Source organism: Arachis ipaensis, chromosome B3, assembly GCF_059453495.1.
Source record: "Arachis ipaensis isolate K30076 ecotype BB chromosome B3, ASM5945349v1, whole genome shotgun sequence".
NCBI lineage: Eukaryota > Viridiplantae > Streptophyta > Magnoliopsida > Fabales > Fabaceae > Arachis > Arachis ipaensis.
Window position 1 is genome coordinate 47556805 of NC_142438.1, and position 8700 is coordinate 47565504.

The 8700-nt window shown below is 35.1% G+C and overlaps 2 protein-coding genes across 9 annotated transcripts; one reads left to right on the top strand and one right to left on the bottom strand.

Annotated features, from left to right (window-relative positions):
* The first annotated feature begins 528 nt into the window (after nucleotides 1-528).
* LOC107630503 (protein phosphatase 2C 77) lies at nucleotides 529-4300 on the top strand. Of its 6 annotated transcripts, none has more exons than XM_088508498.1 (7): nucleotides 529-826; nucleotides 1443-1541; nucleotides 1724-2143; nucleotides 2300-2692; nucleotides 2916-3266; nucleotides 3364-3469; nucleotides 3598-4300. In XM_088508498.1, exons 3-7 carry the CDS (start codon nucleotides 1847-1849, stop codon nucleotides 3948-3950), a joined length of 1500 nt encoding a protein of 499 aa, XP_088364624.1. In that variant the 5' UTR covers nucleotides 529-826; nucleotides 1443-1541; nucleotides 1724-1846; the 3' UTR covers nucleotides 3951-4300. The 6 variants fall into 6 exon arrangements, with proteins under 6 accessions (XP_088364624.1, XP_016189139.1, XP_016189141.1 ...); XM_016333655.3 differs by lacking the exon at nucleotides 529-826 and adding an exon at nucleotides 876-1014; XM_016333653.3 differs by having other exon boundaries at nucleotides 692-826; nucleotides 1724-2692.
* Nucleotides 4301-4662: 362 nt separating this feature from the next.
* LOC107630502 (mitogen-activated protein kinase kinase SIPKK) lies at nucleotides 4663-8700 on the bottom strand. Of its 3 annotated transcripts, none has more exons than XM_016333650.3 (8): nucleotides 8367-8700; nucleotides 8190-8274; nucleotides 6964-7098; nucleotides 6319-6543; nucleotides 6047-6229; nucleotides 5564-5793; nucleotides 5095-5140; nucleotides 4663-5010 (listed from the first exon to the last, which is right to left on the bottom strand). In XM_016333650.3, exons 1-8 carry the CDS (start codon nucleotides 8447-8449, stop codon nucleotides 4921-4923), a joined length of 1077 nt encoding a protein of 358 aa, XP_016189136.1. In that variant the 5' UTR covers nucleotides 8450-8700; the 3' UTR covers nucleotides 4663-4920. The 3 variants fall into 3 exon arrangements, with proteins under 3 accessions (XP_016189136.1, XP_016189135.1, XP_016189137.1); XM_016333649.3 differs by having other exon boundaries at nucleotides 6964-7113; XM_016333651.3 differs by lacking the exon at nucleotides 6964-7098 and having other exon boundaries at nucleotides 8367-8654.

Below are 8700 nucleotides of genomic sequence, written 5' to 3' on the forward strand. Positions count from 1 at the left end.
GGTTTATTGATCCACTGGTGCTCAAAATAAGAGATATCATGCATTGGAATTGGCGTGTTGACTTTCGTTTGATTATGAGAGATGCAAATACGGTGGCAGATACTATGGCAAAGATGGCGATGAAGTTACAACTTTCGCATGTGGAGCTTCTTTCACCTTGAGAGGAGTTTAAGAGTAGTCTTAAACGGGACTGTCCCTCTATTTAAGCAGTTCCTTGTTTTGTTTCTTTTGTTTTTCTTTGTTTAATTTATTTCAGTCACCAAAAAAAAAAAGATATCTCTTAAAAAATATTCTCTTTTATATAAGATTTAAAATTTAGAATTTAGAAATATACTTTTTAGTATTGACATATAAACAAAAATAAAAAGATGTATTTCTAATAATTTGCGTTTCTTCAGATATTAAACTCTAAAAATTAGTTAATTAATGCTGTAAAAAACAGAGCAGGTTTTATGAGAATATTAAGCCCCCCATAATTGACGAAAGATTAAGATTAGAATGACTTTCACGTCTAAATCTTGTGCTGGCGATATTAAAGAAAGAGAGTCCCTTTTGGAAGATATTTGTTAGGAAATGATGTAACCAAAAACCAAACCGACCAATTAAAATAAGAAACGAAAGGGTCTTAGGTGTCACATTCTTGTATCGTCTCACCAAGGGAACAAATGGCAACCCTGCCACATTTTCTCCAATTCTCCTTTTTGTTAGTTAAAAAAAATTATTTAAACAAATAAATAAAAGATGCTTGTCTTAGAAAGCTTCTTCCAAAAGACCAAAACATTAAACAAATTACAAAGGCAGGCCTTAAATCATTTCCAGAGTCTGTGTAAGTAGTAGTATTTCACTAAACAACAACATTCATTTTGAAGAATATATATATATATATATATATATATATATATATATAGTGCTACCAATTGTTCATTGCTTATAAGTAATTTAATTCATTAATGGCATACCATTGCCGAGGTTGTTATTCTGTTCTACCATCACACTTACATCCAGTATGATAAGGTAAGCAATTCAGCTTAGAATTTAATAACTTTAACGAAAGAAAGCTAGGTATGTAGTGTGGTTGATCAATGATCATGGAATTGGAATGAATAATATTAAGTTCAAGATGAATCATGATCTTTGAGAATGGGTGGCCGTGTTTGTAGTTGACATATGAAAGTAACATAAGAGGTATACAAACATATAAGGGGAATCTTTAATGGTAGATATGAGTTGCCTCAGATCCAGGGAACCTTACTTCTCTTGCCCCCCAACTATAGTGATATTTTTTGTTGTTATTGTTTTTTTTTATGTTCATTTTCAATGACCCCATTTCCCTTGTCACCATGTTTTGTTTGATGGAGAGAAGACAAGGTCACTGACTTTTGACATTTATTAATATTTATGTTTTATGGTTTTCTTGAATCATCTATTGCCTTCTATTTCAGGGATCAACAAAGGATTGGTTTGGAGGCAGAGAAATAAATTATTTTTTTGCACACCACCTATTCACCCAATTGACTGATAGAATTAAATATAAGAAACAGGTGAATTAATTTTCAGAAAGGATCTAGAGGGATAATCTAGTATATATAATAGCTTTGCTGTTTCAATAAATTTTTATGAGTAAAGAAGACAATTGATTGTTTGGTTTTTTACACTGTAGTTGACTGCTTCTGAGGAGACTGATTCTAAATTTCTATAATCAAATTTTCATTTCTTGCCGTAGGAATCTTCTTCTTGTTTCTTGTGCCGGTTGAACTAAGTACTAGAAAAGAGAAAAGTGGTTGAAGGCTAACAGGTATAGGATTCTAGAGAGGATAAGGCTACTGCAAAAAATCAAAGAGGACTTATGGAGGAAATTACTTCGACGATTGCAGTGCCATACAGACTTGGGAATTTGATTCAGAAGGAGTCAACGGTGGCAACCCGCATGGAGATAACTGGTCTGAAGCTCATGGCAAACACAACAGCTTTGATATTAAATCCTACAATTGAAGCTCATCATCAATCTTACTCTGTTGGAAACGAAGACTACTGCACAGATATATGTCCAAAACACCAAACTAGGTCATCTGCAGAGGTAAAGGAGAATCAGGGTCGAACCAACTCAGCTCCCCTTGAATCAGAAATGGTTACTGAATTTAAGGTGAAAGATGAATTCATGTCAGCTAACAGTTTTCATTCTGTACATAATCAAAGATCTGAATCTGTTGCCAGTGACAAAAGTTGTCCTGGGAATGAAGCTGCTACTTTGACTGATAATTGTTCTGATTCTGATAATGATTTGCTAATTGCCACCAAGTTTAATAGTAATATCCAAGGAAAGTCCAGTTCGATCGAGGCGAGTGCAGAGCTGGAGCCAATGCAGAACATGGTTTCTGCTGCTATGGAACTTGAAACTGAAGATGGAAGCGGATCAGATGGATTTGATCCAAAACTATCTGCCAGTCTCCATGATGTGTCAGACAAGCAAACAAGCATAGCAGACTTCCAGAATGCATCGGAATCTGATGGAGGTCCTCGTTGGGGTTTCTCATCAGTTTGTGGAAGGAGACAAGAGATGGAAGATGCTGTTGCTTGTCAGCCTCAACTTCTTCAAGTTCCTTCACAGATGCTAGCAGATGACCACGTTAATGAAAATGGAAACTCATCAGCCCACTTTTTCGGTGTCTATGATGGACATGGGGGTTGTCAGGTATGTTTGAAAATCCATAATCACTTGTGTCGGTTATACTTGTTTATTCCCTGAAGTTTATTTTGCACAAATACAAATACAAATATTGATTATGATTCGGTACTATGCCTAAATGCTGTAATTTTATTGGGAAAAAAAAATCACAATAAAATGCATCTACACATCGGTGACTAAAAAATTGAAGTATTTGTGCATCATAGTTTGAAGTTGATCCATTTCATAGGTTGCGAATTACTGCCGGGAACATCTTCATTCAGTGTTGACTGAGGAGATAGAAGCTGCAAAATCTAGTTTAAACAATGCCAGGGAGAAGTGGCAAGAACATTGGAAGAAAGCATTCTCTAATTGTTTTCATAAAGTAGATGATGCAGTTGGACGAATCGGGGCACCGGATAGTGAAAGCCATTGTGATGGATCTGAGGGTAGTATTGAACCCCTTACTCCTGAGACTGCAGGCTCTACTGCAGTGGTTGCTATTCTAACTCAAACCTACATTATAGTCGCAAATTGTGGTGATTCAAGAGCAGTTCTATGTCGCGGAAAAGAAGCCATGCCTTTGTCTACTGACCACAAAGTAAGGAATCTCCTTCTATTTACAGGATTTGTTTTGCTGGAATTCTTTGTTGGGTGCTTAATTATCTGATAAAAGAATCTTTATTTCTTATTGATAGCCTAATAGAGAAGATGAATGGGAAAGGATAGAAGCTGCTGGAGGAAGGGTCATACAGTGGAATGGTTACCGAGTTCTTGGTGTTTTGGCAGTGTCAAGATCCATAGGTATGTGCACTGTGCTTTTTTGTTTTATCCGATTTATCCAGTTCGAAGTAGATAAAAAATATGCTAAATTGCATTTATTTTAGTATCCACTGCAGTTGAATTCTTGCTTACTTCTTGTCCATAACCAGGTGATAGGTACTTGAAACCATGGATAATTCCAGAACCAGAAGTCATGTTTATTCGAAGACAGAAAACCGACGAGTGCCTTATTCTCGCCAGTGACGGTCTATGGGATGTCATCACAAACGAAGAAGCCTGCGCCATTGCGCGAAAACGAATCCTCCTTTGGCATAAGAAGAATGGCAGCAACAACAACAACAATATCAGTGTATCAACAGAACATGGCCATGGCATTGATCCTGCAGCTCATTATGCTGCAGAATGTCTATCTAAACTCGCCATCCAAAGGGGAAGCAAAGATAATGTCTCAGTCATTGTTATAGACCTAAAGGCCCAAAGAAAATTGAAGAAGAAAGCATAGAGAATAAAGATAGATATTAACCCTTCATTTGGAATATTCACTCATATGCTATTGTTTCACTGGTAAATTTTTCTATTCTTGGTTTGGGGATAAAACTTGATGGAATTTTTCATGGATAAGCTTCATATGTAATTTTACTAATGGAGATAATTCATAAAAAAGTTCACCCTTTTTAAACCCTAACCAAACATGCATTAGTTGCATATGTCTAGCCCCTACATTTTTCACCAGGGCTAAGTTATGTGAATTGAAATTTGCTGTGTATAAGAATTATTACTGTGAGCAGTTGCTCACATCAGGAACTTCTATTAATTTTTTCAACATGTAAATTCTTTTTTTCTTTTTTCTGATTATCTGTTCCAATAATATCAACCACCCTTGAATTATATTTGTTTAGTTAAAACTTTGAAAAATTTAAACCCCTTAACTTTACATCACTCAATAATAAATGCAATTTCTGAAAATTTAGGAACTGGTTTTTCTTGCTCCTACGCTACAAAGATTGATCGTATGCAAGTAGTAAATCTACATAGAAAGGAATCAAAACTGCAATTACAGTGACTCGATGGTTGAAAGATCCATGGAAGGTTGCAAACAAGCACATTACACAAGAACATAATAGTTTTGGATATAATGTGTAAAATGAGATATTAGCTTCAGAAAGTATGAATATCCTAAGCAAACTAGTACAAGGTGTCAAGACAAATGACCATTTTGATAGTAAAAAGCACGATTATATTGTATAATTTGCATCAAAACATGTTACAGTTTAAAATGGCAAACCACTTAACTACCGAGAAGCAAAAACCTTGCTGTACATGACAAATTAGCATATACTCTCTTTGTTCTCGACACTCACTTTTTGGTACATCATCTGGGTAATGAACATACCAATCTGAATTCAAGATACCTAATGAAGTGATACATAATTCAAATTAGAATGACTCTTTACTTTTGAACACACCAAGTTTTATATGGTTGCAGGTGTAGATCCTCCATTGGAGAAGTATGCTGAAAGGTCCACATCCAAGTCCTCATACATGTTGATAAATGGATGTCTCTGGAATTTAAATCATAGATATAACGTGAAAAATATTATATATTTTACAAGGCATCATTGTACGGATAAGATTCTTATGCATACCACAAGGTCTGGAGCTGACTTTCTATCCCTTGGATTTTTCTGTAAACTAAACACACAAGATTGAAGGATGATCAGAAGCCTAATCAAATGCAGCGACATAAAAACTTATGACAAAACAACCATTTGAATAGTTATGTGAATTGTGACAATGCACTCTTGAATGTCAGTTTAAGCTGCAGAAGCAGAAGAACTCCTTTATACTAATTGTGCATATCCATTAAAATCTTCAAATTTTGTTCCAAAAAGATGGGGATTCATTTCATGAAATTGTCCAATGTATATTAAAATCAAGTATGAATACAAGACTTCCACACAATTAAGTAAGAGGAGATGCTACTTTGAAATTATAGGTTTCTCAAGTATCCCAATCAATTCAAGCTCTAGGAAATGCTAGGGTATTCAAAAGGTTCTCCCTCCCTACTTTGCACTCTATTTTGGTGAATTGTTTAAGCATGCATAATCATATTACCATGCAGAGATGAAAGAACAAAATTCCAGAGAAAATTGATCAGATGGAGCACTCGGCGGAGGTTTTTCGACAATGATTTCAATAAGCTGGTAGATATTTTCCCATCCTTCTTTTTTATCAGGTGGTGTATATGGAAACTTTCCTGTAGCACACTTGAGCAATATCAGTCCCAAGCTCCATATATCACTTCTATAGTTGTAACCACCAGGGTTTCCAGTAATTCTCTCTGGCTGTGAAGAAGAGTAGACGAGTTATTATAAATATTCCAGTCAAGGGTGGCATGTTTAGTTGGTCAAAGGAAAATGCTACTCCTTCCATTTCAAACTAAATGTCGCTTTGATTTTATGGAAATATTGAAAAATCAATGTGCATTTCTGTCCAGCTACAATGATTTTTCAACGTACCAAAAATATTTAAATGACATATTTTTTTATGTACTAAATGTTACTGAGAAAGTGAAATATAGTCAAGTAATTTACTCACAGACATGTAGCTGTATGTGCCAATAAAAGTATTAGCTAGACCAGATGTGGTGTCCATGATTGCGCTCACACCAAAATCAGTAATCTTTACTTCTCCTCTATGATTTATCAACAAATTAGAAGGCTTTAAGTCCCTATGGATAATATGTTTTTCATGATGAAGATAAATTAAACCCTTCAGCACCTACATTGTTGAACATAAGGAAAGAAATGGATCAAATCTAGTCAGGGATGCAAAGTACACTGTAGTGTGAATTCTTATGTCTCGCCAACCTGCTTGCAGATCGCGGCAAGATATGGCTCTGGAATTGTTTTCACTATGCTAAGAAAATCTTCCAAGGACCCTCCATCCATGTACTCTAAGATGATTGATAAGACCCCATTATTGTAGAATGATTGGTAGTAAACAACAACATATGGACATTGTGCTGACTGATTGATTTTTAGCTCTCGTGCTATCTGCGTGTGCATAGGCTCCTCAACCATCATTCGGATTTCCTGAATTACAGAGAATACATCATAAGTGACAATGGAACAATGTTGCATGGGATGTGTATAAATAAGATATATCAGATAACTGGACATTAGTAAGTCCAAGGACCTAGATTCAATCATTATGTTCAGTGAAATTAAAATGTCCAATGTTGGGTGAACAAGATGATGTTTTAAACTAACATATTAACTAACATATTAGTTGAATTAATACTTATGTAATTAACTCACTAAACACCAATTGACATAAAAAAGTTTCTGAAGAATTTCTTTCCCTGACCAACAATGTCATTGTAGGAAGAAAACAACTTCTAAATGTCATAAAATACTTGGTCAACAATGCCAATACAAAAGGATAAATCATCTATAAAAGAGAGAGAACTATAAGTTGCAAATTCAAGCAATGTCATTGTGCACTCAGTGAACCTTTAATGCGAAAAATTGATTAGTCCATTTGTGTTGCACCAACTGCACAATCCCTCCATTTCCCTTTCCAATCACTCTGATTGTGTCAATGTCTGCCAAACTTAGTTTGTTGTCTATTGCCCTTACTGGGGGTGGCTGAAAACAACACAACTATGAAATGTAAATTTACAAAACTATCCGTACTCGGACAACAGCATGTAAATCTCTTTTCAAAAGTACTGTGACAAAATAAAAATATGCAGGAAACCCTGATTCAAATTTCCATGTTACAACTGTACCAAATAAACCTTTGGTTTGGTGTTACAGTTTACTGTAACATATGTATAACTATATACATATGGAGTTTTAATATGAAAAAGCTATGATAATCAAGTTACATAAATCCAAAGCAGTCATATAGGCAACTGTCAGTATAACATTCTGTAGGATACCATCTCTCAAGAACAGCAACAACAACAGTAAGTCAGTAACAAAGCCTTGTTTCACTACACTAGGTGGAATCAACTAAATAGATGAAACTTAGTCATCGTGTCCTATCAAGTGTTATGTTTTATGTCCAGAGTAAGCACATATATGCTTATATCTTTCTTGACCACTTCATGCATAATCTTCTTATGTCTCCCTCTACCTCTAACCACTGGTCTATTTCCCACGTAAGCTACCCTCTTTATCAATGTTATTCGCGTCTTTTCCTCATATGTCCAAACTATCTAAGACGAAATTGCAATACATTTTCCACAACAGGAATCACTCCAAGTTTTTTTTCTCATGTCCTCATTCCTTATTTTATCTATTATGGGAATGCGATAAAAGTTAGTTGGTCTAATGGCAATCCAGTGAAATTTACTTGTAATAATCTTTTATGGTTTACATCATCCTCTACTTTGACCAACTGACTTGAATCTTATCGTTTACATCATCCTTTATTTTTCATTGCCTTTTCGTCATCTAACATTTTTGTTTCGTTAATTAGTTTTCAATAAGGGAGCACCAAAAAATATCAGGAATTCCTCGTTGTAACAAAGGCATTTCATTCAATCCAATAGTATAGAATACATAAAAGAATCTAATTTTGATGTGTGAACAGTTTTACCCTTGTATCTAATTACGTATTGATGTCAGCAAAATACCTACTTTTACGTGAATTAAACTCATAAATAAATAAGAAACATAAATACACAGAGAGACAGATAAGCATGTGTAAAGCGTTGAGTAAGAAATGTTACAGTTCCCACTTCACCCTGAGAAGCGATCAGAACTCCGTCGCCATTGACAAGCAGGTTCCCATCAATAAACGTGCCGCTTTCATTCCTACCCGCACACAATTTTAGTTAGAAAACACAACAGTCAATCAGTCATCACACTTAGACATCTAAAAAATAGAAGAGAAGAGAAAAACTGACAGGAAGCTTGGAAAAGAAGGGTGATGAGTTGCAGGAACAGGAACAGTGAGCTTCAGATTGGGTCCTAAGCACCCTTTTTTCATGATTTATGATTATGCTAATGAATGGGGTTGGAAGACCCAAAAAGACTTATAACAGTAAGAAGATTACTGTTTTGATTGTTGCATACGATGAATATGAATTATTTTGTTGTGACAAATTGTTTTTTTTATATGATAACGGCTTATTGTTTAATTTTAGTGACATATGGTTGGAAAAAGGAACAGTCAGTGGGTCAGCATTGACGTTGCTGTGGAGAAAGGAGAAACCAAGGGATGGAAGTTCGGAGATAGAC

What these genes read in the sequence shown, in the direction of transcription:
- LOC107630503 (XM_016333653.3), top strand. Translation starts at nt 1,847, where the DNA reads ATGGAGGAAATTACTTCGACGATTGCAGTGCCATACAGACTTGGGAAT. An exon ending in CTTTGTCTACTGACCACAAA is followed by an intron (nt 3,267 to 3,363) that starts GTAAGGAATCTC and finishes TCTTATTGATAG; the next exon opens with CCTAATAGAGAAGATGAATG. An exon ending in GGCAGTGTCAAGATCCATAG is followed by an intron (nt 3,470 to 3,597) that starts GTATGTGCACTG and finishes GTCCATAACCAG; the next exon opens with GTGATAGGTACTTGAAACCA.
- LOC107630502 (XM_016333649.3), bottom strand. Translation starts at nt 8,449, where the DNA reads ATGAAAAAAGGGTGCTTAGGACCCAATCTGAAGCTCACTGTTCCTGTT. An exon ending in TTGCCGCGATCTGCAAGCAG is followed by an intron (nt 6,230 to 6,318) that starts GTTGGCGAGACA and finishes TCAACAATGTAG; the next exon opens with GTGCTGAAGGGTTTAATTTA. An exon ending in GCACATACAGCTACATGTCT is followed by an intron (nt 5,794 to 6,046) that starts GTGAGTAAATTA and finishes TCTTCTTCACAG; the next exon opens with CCAGAGAGAATTACTGGAAA.